General features: G+C 42.5%; 1 protein-coding gene across 1 annotated transcript in view; it reads right to left on the reverse strand.

The window, feature by feature from the left end:
• The window catches only part of LOC132391274 (prosaposin-like), a 67,678-nt gene extending 54,610 nt beyond the window's left edge, over positions 1-13,068 (reverse strand). Inside the window, exon 1 of the mRNA XM_059964224.1 lies at positions 8,346-13,068. Coding sequence (XP_059820207.1) covers positions 8,346-8,379 — 34 coding nt within the window. The 5' untranslated portion in view covers positions 8,380-13,068. The remainder of the gene's footprint in view (positions 1-8,345) is intronic.
• Positions 13,069-16,005: the final 2,937 nt, after the last annotated feature.

Raw genomic sequence — 16,005 nt, forward strand, 5'->3', positions numbered from 1 at the left:
TGACTTGGCATTCAAGATGAGGTAGTAAATTGGATTAGACATTGGCTTTGTGGGAAAATTCAGAAAGTGGTTGTAGATGATTGCCTCTCTGACTGGAGGCCTATGACTAGTAGTATGATGCAGAGATCGGTGCTGGGTTTATTGTTGTTTGTCACCTATATCAATGATCTGGATGATAATGTGGTTAACTGGATCAGCAAATTGGTGGATGATATCAAGATTGGGGGTGTCATTGAGGACAGTGAGGAAAGCTATCACACCTTGCAGAGGGAAAAATGGCAGAAATAATTTAATGCAGACAAGTGCAAGGTTTTCCATTTTGGTAGGATGAACCAGGGTAGGTCTTACAAAGTGAACTGTAGGGCACTGAGGAGTGTGGTAAAACAAAGGGATCTGGGATTACAGGTCCATAATTAATTGAAAGTGGCATTGCATGTTGTTAGGACATAAAGTAAGCTTTTGGCACATTGGCCTTCATGAGTCAATGCATTGAGTACAGGAGATGGGATGTTATGTTGAAGTTGTATAAGATGTTGGTGAGGCCGAATTTGGATTGTGTTGTGTGCAGTTTTCGTCACCTACCTACAGGAAAGATGTAACCAAGGTTGAAAATGTACAGGTAAAATTTACCAGGATGTTGCAGGGTCTGGATGACCTGAGTTATAAGTAAAGATTGAATAGTAAGACTGTATTCCTTAGAACATAGAGATTGAAAGGCAATTTGATAGAGTATACAAAATTATGAGGTGCATAGATAGGGTAAATGCAAGGAGGCTTTTTCAGCTGAGATTGGATGGGACAACAATCAGAGGTCATGGGTTAAGGGTAAAAGGTGAGAAGTTTAAAGCGAACATGAGGGGAAACCAGGCATATAGAGGAGGGTAGTGCAGTGGATGTGATCTACATGGATTTTAGTAGGTTTGGTGGCAGGGTGGAGATATGTCTCTACCAAAGGAGTTGTAAGGCACTAATTCCCTCTGCTAGCCCACAGGACACCACTGGACAAAGTGTAGTACCTGCGTAGTGCACCCCACCCCCCCCCCCGCAACCTGATCAGGGTTATGTGAAGCCAAGGGAGCAGGTGGTGGATGGTCGTACGAGCAGCTGGCGCAGATCACAAGTCCTGGTTATGTGACCACTGACGCCAGGCAGACAATCTCTGAAGAGTATTGATAATGGCTGGGATCACCCATCTTATAAAGACACTGCCCTGAAGAAGGCAATGGCAAACCACTTCCGTAGAAAAATTTGCAAAGAACAATCAGAGTCACCATGATTACCCATAAGACACGACACATAATGATGATGATGATAAGTTGCATAAAACAAATATTCCTGTGAAGTATAAAAACACAACATGACAAATGGTTCATCTATGTCGAGAAGTTAGAGAAAACAAGAAGAAAGAGGCTGTTAAACACACTCTGTGGCCACTTTATGAGGTACTTACCTTTATGGTCTGCTCCTGTAGCCCATCCACTTCAAGGTTTGATGTGTTATGTTTAGAGATGCTCTTCTGCACACCATTGTTGTAACGTGTGGTTATTTGTGTTATTGTCGCCCTTCTGTCAACTCGAACCAGTCTGGCCATTCTCCTTTGATCTCTCTCATTAACAAAGCTTTTTTGCCCAAAGGACTGCCGCTCACTGATATCTTTTTGTGTTTTGCACTATTCTCTGTTGTATGTGAAAATCCCAAGAGAACAGCAGTTTCTGAGATTCTCAAACCAACCTGTCTTGCACCAACAATCACTTCACAGTCAAAGTCACGTAGATCATAGTTCTTCCCTAGTCTGATGTTTGGTCTGAACAACAACTGAACCTCTTGACCATGTCTGCATGCTTTTATGGATTGAGTTGCTGCCATGTGATTGGCTGATTAGATATTTGCATTCACAAACAGGTGTACCTAATAAAGTGGCCTCTAAGTGTATATTAATAACATAGTAGGAATGTAGGTGGCCCATGTGTTGTTGGTAGTAAGGAGGATCATAAGTAGGCTACAGGATAGTTTTGAACATTTGGTAAGAGAGACAAAGTCATGGTAGATGGAATTTAATCCTGATAAGTGTGAGATGATGCTTGTTGAGAGGACTAATTAATAGTTGAGATTCTCGCACAAACTTACCCAAGAAGTGTCTCAGACAATGTACGTACATAACCAGAGCACATTGCACTGGGTTTACCCAATGAGGTCACACACCTTGCCACAGTCTTCCTTTCTCTATATATATCCCCTCCCTTACCCCCCTTCCCCTACCCCTACTGCTCTCAGATTGTGGTGGACATATATTGGATCTTTGGCCTTTGTTTGTGACTTTCTTCAATATTAGCACATCACTCTACAATGCCAGCAATCACCGATTGGGGCTGAATTCCTGCTGCTGTATGTTGGTGCTGGAATCGTGGCAGCACTTGCAGACTGCCCCGGCCCCCCCAGCAACAATCTATTTGCCGTTGACACAAAACAACATATTTCACTGCATGTTCCAATGTGAATGTGACAAATAAAGCTATTCTAACATTTCATTTCAAATCTCTTTATCATTAAAATTGTACTGTGTATGTTTCATCGAGTTGACAGGATCTCACTTGCACAGCTTTCAAAATCAGAATCAGGTTTACTATCACTGATATATACAAGAAGAATTGTTTTTTTTGCGGCAGTTGTCCAGTGCAAGACATAAAACATTATGTCACAATTAACAAAACAATAAATAAATATTGCAAAAGGGGAAAAGTGAGGTAGTGTTCATGGCCTATTCAGAAGTCTGTTAGTGGATAAAAAGCAGCTGTCCGTAAAATGTTGAGTGTGTGTCTTCAGGCTCCTGTACCTCTTCCCTCATGGCTTTAATGAGAACAGGGCCACACACACAAAATGCTGGAGGAACTCAGCAGGCCAGACAGCATCGATGGAAAAGAGTACAGTTGATGTTTCGGGCCGAGACGTCGACTGTTTACTCTTTTCCATAGATGCTGCCTGGTCTGCTGAGTTCCTCCAGCATTTTGTGTGGGTCGCTTGGATTTTCAGCATTTGCAGATTTTCTCTTGTTTATGAGAGCAGGGCTGAAATTTTTCCTTCTGAAGGGGGAGAGAAAGATGTTGAGTTAAAGAAAAGGCAGAAAATGAACGAAATTCATGGGTTCACTGCAGTAAGTACCAGGTGATAATCATAAATAAAAGCTAAAGCAGAAATGGCTGATTACATCAAAAATATAAAAGTGTTCAATTGCACAACGGATAACTGGCTGATGTATACTGGACAAATTGAGTAATATTTTGAAGCAAATGAAATAGCCAATGAGAAATGAGTGCTAGTTTTGCTGAGTGAAATAGGTGGAAAATCACACAGTTTGCTCAGAAGTTTAATTGCTCCAACCAAATCAGCTGAAATTAGTTTTGCTGATATCATGAAAGTTATGCAGGAACATTTAGAATTGAAACCATTATTAATTGAAGAATGCTTTAGGATTCACAAGTGGAACCAAAAGGGAAAGAAATCCATTTCAGCTTCCGTGGCTGAATTGAAGAAATTGTCTGAGCATTGCCAGTTCAGTAATGGGCTTAATGATGCACTGAAAGATTGTTTAGTTTGTGGATTCTTACAAGAAAGCATTAAAAAGATGACTCCTAACTGAAGCACAAAGCATATTCAAAAAAGCAGTTGAAATTGCTGTATCAATGGAAACTGCAGAGAGAGATGCAATTGAGTTGCAGGCAGGAATGAAAGTGAGTGTGAACAAAATTGCACCGTCTAAACAGAAATCTGTTTGGCCAAACAAATTGTGTTGCCATTGTGGCAGGGGCTCACATACACCAGACCAATGCAGGTTCAAATGCAAAATTGCAGAAAATACAACAAAGTAAGACACACACAAAGAGCATGTTGGGCAGTCAAAAATAAATGGACTGCACAGGGAAGAGAAGAAGATAAAAAGTCAAGTGGCAGTTTCAAAAAGGGAATTAATCTGCATGTTATTGATGAAAAATCTCATAATGTAGAGAGTGACAGAGGACTGAGTAACTTTGAGATTTACAAGTGAAAAAGAACACCAGAAGTGAACAGTAAATTAATTAATATGGAATCTGACACTGGCTCAGCTGTTTCAGTCATTCCATAAAATAAATTTGAATGGCATTTCAAAAATACTGAATTGAAACTTGCAGATATCCAACTTAGAACTTGTACTGGAGAAAAGATAACTCCTGTAGGAATGACATTTGTAACAGTGAAATACAACAAACAATAAGCCACATTGGGATTTTTTTGGGGTAAAAACAGGAGGGACCGTGTTGTGGGAACATTAGTGACTGAGGCAACTACACTTGATTGGAGATCCATCCACCATTTGCATGCCGCATTCCCTGCAATGGAGTCAACTGAAAGCTAATTAAGAAAGGGACTGAATGAGGCTAAGGCCACAGCAGTGTTCAAGGATGGCAATGGAAAACACAAACGTTTCAAGGGTAAAATAATGTTAAATGAAAATGCCATATACAAGTTTTACAAAGCCTGTCCTGTTCCATATACCATCTCTGATAAATTAGCCAGTGAGCTAGATTGCATGGAGGCTGAAGGAATTCTTTCCAAGGTTGAGTGGAGCCCATGGGCAACACCAGTGGTCCCAGTGGTCCAGAAGAATGGGTCTGTCAAAATCTGTGGTGATTTAAAGGACACTATCAACCCAGTACTGAAAGCAGATCAATAGAGAATATCTTTGTAAACATTTCTGGAGGAAAATATTTCAACAAAGTGGACTTAACTGAAGCCTACCTACAGATGGAGATAGAAGAAAAGTCCAAAGTGTTTCTCACCATAAACACTCACGACAGCTTTATCACTATAATAGTTTTTTTTTGGAGTAGCATAAGCATTTGCACATGGTGGAAAGCTATGTGCCTGTTGCTGCAAGGCTGCTCAGGCACTCAGTATTATCTGGATGACATCATTGTTACCAGCAAGGATGACAAGGAACATCTCCAAAATCTTAAGACAGTGTTAAAAAGACGAGAAGTTTATTGGCTCAGAGCACTACACAACTCATGTGAATTCTTTAAACCAAGCATCACTAACTGTGGTCACACTATTGACGCATAAGAATTACACAAGTGTGCTCAGAATATTCAAGCAGTGGTGGATGCCCCAAGGCCAAAGGGCATGCTACAGTTCAGATTCAGACTAAGTTTATTGTCATTTAGAAACCACAAATGCAATGCAGTTAAAAAATGAGACAACGTTCCTCCAGAATGATATCACAAAAGCATATGACAAAACAGACTACACCAGAAAATCCATATAACATTTAGCAATCCCCAATCCAGAGTCCGGAGAGGCTGCTGCGTATTAATATTGCGCTACCATCTAGCGCGTTCCCTGGAAAGGAGCTCCCCAGACAAAACAAGACCAAAAACTAAAGCTACAAAACCTGCACAAAACCACATAGTTACAAAATATAGTTACAACAGTGCAAACAATTGCATAATTGATAAAAAACAGACCATGGACACAGTAAAAATAATCCAAAGATGTTAAAGGACTATAAGTTCAAAAGAAATCACCACACAGTTTCCACAAGTCCCCAGGATCCTGACAGACTTGCCATGCCATGCCGGCGGCAAAAGGAAATACCCCCACTATGGACTTCCAAGGCGCCGCCCGACTCAGCCTCGCAGACGCAGCACACACCAAAAACGACCTCTCCGCAGCGGACTCCGAGTCCGTTGAATCTCCGAGCCTCCGACCATCCCCTCCGGTACAGTTTTTCCAAGCACCATCCTCTGCCGAGCGTGTTAAGACGGCCCCGCCAACGGCCATCGGCAACGCGACCCCAAGGACTGGGGGCCTGTACTTCCCGGCAGAGTCCCGGACCTCACAACAGCAGCAGCAACGAAGAAGGTCTTCCTGGAGATTTCCCGATGTTCCTCCGTGCTCCCACGTCGGTTTACAATCGATTATGATTGCGCACGGCACCCCACTTCACAAATAACAGATAATCAGTTCCGGAGTGGCCGCTGCAAGTTGCGTCGCGCTGCCCTGTTGGAAAATTGTTGTGATTCTTTTTAGGATGTGTCAATTACTATGATGGGTTCCTGCCAAACCTGGCTACTGTGCTCCACCCCTGTGCTACTGCACTCATTACCACAGATCGGGAAGAATTGGTAATGGACAAAACAGTGTGAGGTGGCTTTCCAAAAGTTAAAGGAAATGGTGACATCAGACACTGTACTCACACATTATGATCTACCTTGTCCAGTGAAGCTTGCCTGTAACCCCTCGCTTTATGGTATAGGTACAGTCCCTACCATTGCCAAGAAAAATTATGAACAGATTAACAGAGAAGCCTTGAGTTTGGTTGATGTAAAACATATGGGGGAGAGTTTACCCTCATTACTGACCATCAAGCGCTGGTGCTCATTTTTAATCCGCTGAAGGGTATGACACTAACAGCAGCAGCACAAATACAGAGATGGGCTCTGTTTCTTGGAGGACACAACTACAAGGTCGAACTCAAGAGGATAACTAATCATGAAAATGCTGATGGATTGTCCTGTTTACTCTTGGAAACGGAAATAGGTGAAAATTTTTAAAAAGATGTTCCTTTTGACGTATTCTTCCTAATACAAACTGGAAGTCTTCCTATCATGGCAGGAATGATCCGATGAAAGGATCCCCCACTGCCTCCGGCTTCCCAAAGTGGCTGGGATGTACAGCAGGAATTCCAGTTCCCCCATCTTTACCATGCCAGGATGAACTTGCCCTTGATGGATGTTACCTTATGTGAGGACTGAGAGTTGTTGTACCATCCAAGCTTATAGCTGAAGTATTGGAAGAGCTACATGTCGGTCATCTGAGCATGGTTAAAATGAAAGCATTGGCTCAAAGCTTTGACTGGTGGCCTGGGATAGATCGGCAGATCAAGCAGCTTGCCATATACCGCTTGGGGTTCCAACACATCCAGAGGTGCCAAGAACAGTGCCTCTTCATCCCTGGGAATAGCTTAACTGTCTTGGCAAAGGATTCATGTGGATTTTGCCAGACCATTCACGGGCACAAATATCTTGGTAGTAGTGGATGCAGCTACAAATTGGCCAGAAGTGTTCCCGATAGCCTTCACTACTTCATTGAAAACAGGTGATCTAATTTTCTACATCAACAAATTGGTTGACTTCGTAAGGTAATATAGTATATTGCAACTGAGTAAAGTTAATATAGTAATTACAAAGAGGATGAATACTTTTTAGTCTCACAATTTTGGTTTTAATTTTTATTAAATTATTGACAGGTTTTGGAATTTTTCTGTTGATTTGGCATGATGCACAATACTTTGTACATCAGCTCAAAATCCTACTTCAATATATTTTAAATTTAGAAAACGAGATAGTAAAGTGTGAAAATAGTTGTGGTGGCTGAATATTTTTTCAAGGCACTATAAAAGTATGTGAATGACGTACGTCATTATGCCACCAGGTCATATGTGTGAACCTCACTAATGTAAAACTAAGTAGAGCTATTTCCCAGATCCTGTGTTTTTCTTTTGGTTAGTTTTTGGAGTTACAAAACATATCATTGGGGAAGCTATTGTTCCGCAACTTTTTCTGATCTGGTGCATTGGAGAACCCAAAACAGGCCATGATGCAACCAGTCAGAACACTCTCCATGATACATCTGAAGTAAATAACTAGAGTTGTTGGTTATATACAACATCTCAAACTACTCATTGAGCGTGGCTTCTTCATGGTGGCATCAATAAGTTAAGCTCAGAATAGATCCCCTACAAAGGGATCTCTCGTCTCTTTGTGTTTCTACAAAGGGGTTTCCTGATAAGTGGTCTCGGCCCAAAACATCGACAGCTTATTCCTCTCTGTAGATGCTGCCTGACCTGCTGAGTTCCTCCAGCATTTTGCTTGTGTTGCTCTGGATTTCCAGCATTCACAGAATCTCTTGTATTTCTCATTTTTTCCAGTTATTATTTCTGCTCTGACTGCCCGTGAGAGATAAATGAGCAACATATCCAAAACTTGTGATGTGTCTGTCATGCATAAAGGTATCAGATGAGTAACTGGAGGAGAAAATGATGACTGAGCAGGAAAATGGGACTGAGCAGGACAATACACAATGGGCCAGGAGCCTGCCCATTCCGTGCAGCTGATCCTGGAAGAGAATCAGATTCAGAATCAGGTCTGATATCATTGGCATTTGTCGTGAAATTTGTTGTCTTTGGGGCAGCAGTACAATGCAATACATAATAACAGAGGAAAAATTGTGAATTATAGTAAGTATGTATATATATTAAATAGTTGAATTAAATAAGTAATTAAATAAGTCAACAGCTTTCTGCAGCTTACTTTGATCCTGTGGATTAGCACTCCTCCCTTCCATACCAGGCGGTGATGTAGGCAATTGGAATGCTCTCCACGGTACATCTGTAGAAATCTGCGAGATTTATTGGCTCAAGTCCAGAGTTTGAGGCCTGGTGCTTGGAGTCCTTCAGTAGTCAAAATTGGCGAGTCCTGGGGTGGGTACAGAAGATCGAAGCCTGAAGGTCAATTGAAGTTTGGAAGATGAGCCCTGGCGGCCAAAGCCTTGGATATGCGAATCCATTAGCAAAGTTAAAGGTCCAGTGTCTGGGAGTCTATTGGTGGCTGGAGGTCCAGAGATGGGCTGTCCTGGAGTTAGAGGATTGTCTGTGTGTATGCACGGCTACGTGGGTGAGAGGGAGGTGAGAGATTTGCTTTGCTGTTGTTCTGTGTGATGAAAACTACAATTATTACTAAGCAATGCAGTGGTTTAATTATTGAAATACATATGTTTCTTAAGTTTTATATGCATAGAAAGGTAAAATATATACTAAGAAAAACATTTGACTAACTGACGCTAAATAAGACCAGATGTACCTGTTCCGACTTCAATTCTGACTTAAAGATGGACTCGGGAATGGAACTCATTCATAACCCAGGGACTGCCTGTACTTTAAAATAATCTCTAGATTACTTATAATACCTAATACAATGTGAATCCTATGTAAATAGTTGCTACACTGTATTGTTTAGGGAGTAACGACAAGAAATAATAGTCTGTACATGCTCAAACTATGAGTGCTGGAGAGAGAACTTCTGGGTTTTCCCGATCTGCTGTTGGTTGAAATCGCACATGCGGAATCCGCAGATAAGGAGGGCCAACTGTACTTCTTTCAAATTTCTCGAACTTCTATGTTCCAAGGTCTCTAATGCAAGATTCTGAAGTAACACTGCTTCAGTTTTCAGGGAAGGGATCTCTCAAAGACCTCAGCAAACAAGCTTTTGACAAAGTATCTGCCAACTAACATTTGTTAGGCTTACCACTCCAATTATTAACAGCACTTGGAGGATAGAGGGACCGTAAGGTGACATACACATACTGTAATAAATTTATTTTAAACATCAGAAGTATTGACTGAAGGAAAATTAACAAACTGGGCTGCTATCCTAAAGGGAGAATGTATGACAGAGTCATTTGATACAGTTGTCGAAGGTGGTATTAGTAGAAAGACAGTCAAAGCAAGTTTTGGATTCTCTCTCATCCTCACATTGAAGGCAACTTTCATTGGCGTCTACATTACTCTTATTGTACACATCAGGTAGATTTAGAATAGATTTAGCAGCTCAAAATTGGGGTGGCACAGTGGTTAGAACAACGCTTTACAGTACCAGTGAATGCGTTAAACTCCTGTCATTCTCCCTGTGACTGTGCAGATTTCCTCCAGGAGCTCCGGTTTCCTCCCAAGTTCCAAAGACGTACTGGTTGTTAGGTTAATTGGTCGTTGTAAATTGTCCTGTGCTTAGGGTGGGGTGAAATCCGGAGTTGCTAGGCAGCACAGCTCGAAGGGCTGGAAGGGCCTACTCTGTGCTGTATCTCAGTCAATCAATAAATAAGTAATTCAACCAACCAGATATTCCAGGACAACATGGAACATCAGATCCCAAAATGTTTTGCCATTACCATCGAGCCAAGGATTTCCATTAAAAAAACCCAAACTGCTGGAGGAACTAATGCGTCTGGCAGCATCTGCGAAGGCAGAAGGATGGTTGAGTCGCCACATCACAGTGGCTAGGAGGGTGGGCTCGAGGGCCCAGTGACCAACCACCTCTCCCATTTTATAGAACAGAACAGTACAGCACAGATGTGCCAACATTTTAACCTAATCCACGATAAATCTAACCCTTCCCTCCCACATAGCCCTCCGTTTTTCATTCATCCATATGGCCAAGAGTCACTTAAATGCCCCTACTTACCTGCCTCTACCATCACCCACAACAGTTGCGTTCCATGCACTTAACTCTCTAGAGTAAAAAAAAAATCTACCTCTGATATTTCCCCTATACTTCCCTCTATTCAATTAAAGTTATGTCTTCTTGTTATTGTTACCCTGGGAAAAAGACTGTGGCTGTTCACTATCTATGCCTCTTTATCATCTTATGCATGTCCTCCCATCCTCCTTTGCTCCACTGAGAAAAGCTCTAACATACTTAACCTATTCTCTTAAAATATGCTCTTTAATCCAAGTAGCATCCTGGTGAATCTCATCTCACCCTCTCTAAAGCTTCCGTATCTGACCACAACACAGTACTCCCAAATGTGATCTATCTAGAAATTTAAAGGCTGCAAAATAACCTCAAGGCTTTTGAACTCAATCTCTGACCAACGAAGGAACTATGAGGCAGGGTTGCAGTTTTTTTAAGTAAACTTTTTGATGTGTTACAGCATTAATAGCAAGAGAGGGAGGAGGAGCTTAGGAGGATTAATGATGCCTAACAGCTCTATTTCCATTTTTTCTCTTTCAGGGTTCTTTTGAAGACGCTGATCTGGAGTTACACGCCGACTACAGTTCTTTGCGGGACTGGGACCTGTTCTCGGGTTTCACGACTGGCCGTTATTCGGCACGCCAAGGGCTCGGCCTAAGAGCCTAGCTCGCCTCCGGAGGGTCAAGATTTCATGGCTCTGGGGACGGGCAAATCGAAGGTCGGTGTCCGGACAGGAGGTCGGTTTGTCATGGCAGATGGAAGATCTAAGGCTGCGCGCCCAGAGACCCGAGATCTTTGGGCACAGAGCTCGGAAAAAGTGGCGCAAAGGACTTTTAACACTGTAAACCAGTGAGTTGTTTGTTATGTCTCTCGTCTCACTGTGAAACGGAGACACCTTATTTCAGGATGTTCCCCCAGCTTGTTTGTACGTGTTGATTTCAGGATGTGTATTGTATACATTTCTCTGACATTAAATGTACCTTTGAAACCTTTGAATTCCAGTAAACTGTAAAAAAAAAATTAGATTATGTTTGGACAAGGAACAAAGAATCAAGAGCTTCTGCAGATGCTGGAAATCCAGAGCAACAAACACAACTCGGGATTGTCAGCAGGTGAGACGACATCTATGCAGGGAAATAAACACGCAAAGTTTTGGGCCTAAACCCTTTTTCAGGGCTGGGGGAGGGTTGCAGGGGAAGGAGTACCAGCTGGCAGATGACAGGTGAAGCCAGGTGAGGGCCCAAGTGGACGGTTTGGGGGAAAGAGGGATGAAGTAAGAAGCAAGGGGGGTGATAGGTGAGATCCAATGAGGGGGAAGGTGGGTAGGAGGATGAAGTGAGAGGCTGGGAGGATACAGCATTGCTAAGTTATACCCAGCTCAGATCCTCCAGTCACGGGGGATGAGGTATCACAGAGATCAGATCCAAAGACAGAGTCAAGTTACCAGTGCAAGAGGGGAGGTATTAAAATTCCAGTAATTAAGCCCGAGTGTTAGCATCAGTAGCTGTGACCATGTTATTGTAAAACCCCATCCGTTATTACTGACATCTGTTAGGAAATTGTGGTCAAATCCATGGCGATGTGGTTGGTTCCTAACTGACATCTAGGTCAATGAGGAGCAACTAACATTGGACTTGCCAGCAAAGACTAGATCTAACAATCGAATAATGATAAACAAACACTCACAAGCTTGCGAAAGTAGTGGGTGCTAATTGGGAAGTTTGACCCTCATTGGTACAGAGCAGACAGACCTCTACAGTACTGTAAAAAGTTATATATTGCAAGGTCCAAGTGTTAATTGTAATGCTCTTAAAGAGACAGTTAGCAATTATTGTGAAAGATTGCCACAGAGAACAGCGAGTATATGTTGATGGTATACAGGGATGGCATACTGTTAATGGCAACAGTGCTGATGCAGAGAGTGACGTTGGGGTGCAAGTCCAAGGCTCCCTGAAAGTGGCTACCCAGGTTGATAGGGTGCTAAAGAAGGCGCATAGTCAGGGCATTCACTTCAAGAGCCGGGAAGTTATATTATAGCCTTAAAACTCCAGCTAGCCCGCATCCAGAATATTACATTCAATCCTGGTTGCCCCAGTCTAGGAAGGATGTGACGTTTTTGGAGAAGCTGCAGAAGAGATTCACCAGGATGCTAGGTTAGAGGGCACATGCTATAAGGAGAGGCTGGACAAACTTGGGATTTTTCTCCGCGGCAGTGGAAGCTGAGGGGAGACCTAACAGAAATGTGCAAGATTGTGATTGCGAGGGGCAAAGATAGAGAAGGCACCCGGTATCTTTTCCCCAGGCACTGAAAAATCAAATACTAAAGGGATGCATTTAAGGAGAGAGAGAGGGCAAGTTCAAGGTAATGTATGGGACAGGCTTTTTTTTTAATTATAAAGGCAAAGTGTGGGTGCCTGGAATGCAGCAGTAGGGGTGGTAGTGGAGGCAAGTATGATAGGTGTTTAAGAGGCTCTTAGATAGGCATATGAATGATATCATGTGCAGGCATGGGCAATCAATGAAAATTGTTCTCAGCTTCTTCCTGGGCATAATTTGCTAGTGCCACACTGAAGTAGCAGCCTAGATTACTTGCTCAAATCTTGGGAGCAAACCTTTAACTCAAAACATCTGTGCCTCAATCAGAACTGCTAGTCCCTCTCACACTCTGCGCCTCTCCCCCAGATGGTCTGAAGTGAAATAAACCCTTCCATTATGATGACCAAGTGGTGGAAGCCTGAATAATCTCATTCATTTCCTCAAGAGTTGAATTCAATCCCAATTCATTTGATTAAACTTCATCTTACCTGCTGAGGTATCCGGCTTGCAGGATACAGACGAGACGGAAGCAGCTGGGCCAGGCTTGGTTGCTGCTCAGGGATGGTGTTGGAGCGCACTTCCTGCTGGGGAAACTGTGACAGAGACTTGCACAGTCCCAGAGTGGAGCACATCACCTCTGGTTTCTGCCGGAGACCAAGACACAAAGTAAGCACGGAGCAAACTGCGGCAGAAACTTCTCACAATCTCTTGCTGACCTGCAAAAATACAAGCTGCTGAAAGAAAGCAGGTCAGCAGTATCCGAGGAGGGAGGGGAGGTGGACAGTCAACATTTCAGTTTGAGATCCTTCCCCATGGCCAAATGGTCAGTTTGGGTTCAGTAAGTTTTGAAAACAGTGAACACATGCAGTTAAGTTGACACAACTTTTCTTCCTAACTAGTCTTTCCTCTTGGTCCGTCTCACAAGCTTGCATGGATTTCAGGTGGCCTGAACTGTGTACAAGTGTAATGCCATCCTTTCATAAAGACCCAAGAACTAGGATCAGGAGTAGACCATCTGGCCCATTGAGCCTGCTCTGTCATTAAATAAAATAAGATCACAGCTGACCTGGCTGTGTACTCAGCTCCACTTACTTGCCCTTTCCCCATAATCTTTAGTTCCCCTGTTATGCAAAAATCTGCATCTTAAAAATATATTTCATGAGGTGACCTGTGCAGCTTTTCCCTGGGCAAAGACTCTCAGATTCACTACTCTGTGGGAAAAGCAGTTTCTCCTCATCTCTGTCCTAAATTTATTCCTCCGAATCGCGAGCCTATGTCTTCTAGTTACTAGTTGAAAAAATTTCTTACCTCTGTCTTAATTATCACTTTCATAATTTTATATGTTTCTATAAAATCCCCTCTCATTCTTCTGAATTCTAGCAACTCATTCTCTCCTCATCCTAATACCCTCACCTCTAGGATGAACCTGGTGAACATCCTCTGCACTATCTCCAAAGCCAGTATATTTTTCCTCAAATACGGAGACCAGAATTGAACGCAACACTCTTCAGCCTCAGGACTCACACTGCCAGGTTCAGGAACAGTTACTACCCCTCAACCATCAGGCTCTTGAACCGAAGGGGATAACATCAATCAACTTCATTTGCTCCATCATTGAAATATTCCCACATCCAATAGACTCACTTTCAAGGTCTGGATATTTCATACGTTCTGGATATTTATTGCTTAATTACTTATTATTATTTTTTCTTTTTTATTTGCACAGTCTTGTCTTTTGCGCACTGGTTGAACGCCAAGTTGGTGTGGTGTTTCATTGATTCTGTTATGGTTATTATGCTATAGATTTATTGAGTATGCCAACAAAGAAATGAATCACAGGGCTGTACATGGTGACATAAATGTACTTCGATTAAAAATTTACTTTGAACTTTAAAAACTTTTCCTTCACAATTTTAGAGATTTTTAATGGTTGTTGTCAAGTCCCATCCAAATTCATTATACAGAATGAGGAACTGCACATGCTGGGAATTGGTACAACACACAAACACTGGAGGAACTCAGCAGGTCAGGCAGCATTTATGAAGTTTCGGGTTGAGTTGCAGTGTTTTGTGCTTTGTTCCAGACGCGTCTCTTACAGCCATTGCTCCTCTCAGCTTGGCTGCACTTCAGTGGACTTCTTGCTTGGGTGACACTGGTTCCAGCTCGGACAGCTGACCAGTTGAATAATGTGAAGAAACTGAAACACAACTTTAAAAAAAACAGGTGCCCACGATCATGATATTCGCAACACTAGAAAAGCTGAAAGTCTGCAGTGTTTTACTGAAGTAGTATGCTTTAAAGAGTAACATACACAAAATTCTGCAGGAACTCAGCTAGCCAGGCAGCATCCATGGGAAAGAGTACAGTCGCTGTTTCAGGCTGAGACCCTTCATCAGCTCGAAAGGGAGATTTAAACTTTTTCAGGCTTGGCATCCCTGGAAGAGACTTCGTAGTGTAGTAGTCCAATCACAAATAAGAGAAAATCTGCAGATGCTGGAATCCAATTCAGGCCGAAATGTCAACTGTTTACTCTTTTCCATGCATGCTGCCTGACCTGCTGAGTTCATAGAAACATAGAAAGCCTACAGCAGAATATAAGCCCTGTGCCAAACATATCCTTACCTTAGAATTTACCTAGGGTTACTTATAGCCCTTTATTTTTCTAAGCTCCATGTATCTATCCAGGAGTCTTTTAAACAACCCCATTGTATCCGCCTCCACCACTGTCACCAGCAGCCCATTCCACACACTCACCACTCTCTGCGTGAAAAAGCTTGCCCCGACATCTCTGTACCTACTTCCAAGCACCTTAAAACTATGCCCTCTTGTGCTCGCCATTTCAGCCTTGGGGAAAAAACCTCTGACTATCCACACAATCGATGCCTCTCATCATCTTATACACTTCTATCAGTTCACCTCTCATCCTCTGTTACTCCAAGGAGAAAAGGCCGAGTTCACTCAACCTATTCTCATAAGGCATGCCCCCAGACCAGGCAACATCCTTGTAAATCTCCTCTGCACCCTTTCTATGGCTTCCACATCCTTCCTATAATGAGGCGACCAGAACTGAGCATAGTACTCCAAGTGGGGTCTGACCAGGGGCCTATATTGCTGCAACATTACCGCTTGGTTCCTAAACTCAATACCACGATTGATGAAGGCTAATGCACCATTTGCCTTCTTAACCACAGAGTCAACCTGCACAGCTGCTTTGAGCATCATATGGACTCAGACCCCAAGATCCCTCTGATCCTCCACACTGCCAAGAGTCTTACCATTAATACAATTAATACATTGAAATGAGGAAGAATAGTAATTACATTTTATTAATTGTGATCATTACAAAAGTCATTGGAAAAGGAAGCCAGATATGCTCCCAGCATGTTACAAAATGCATGCTTGGAAGTGG

The sequence above is a fragment of the Hypanus sabinus genome, chromosome 1 (genome assembly GCF_030144855.1).
Source record: "Hypanus sabinus isolate sHypSab1 chromosome 1, sHypSab1.hap1, whole genome shotgun sequence".
NCBI lineage: Eukaryota > Metazoa > Chordata > Chondrichthyes > Myliobatiformes > Dasyatidae > Hypanus > Hypanus sabinus.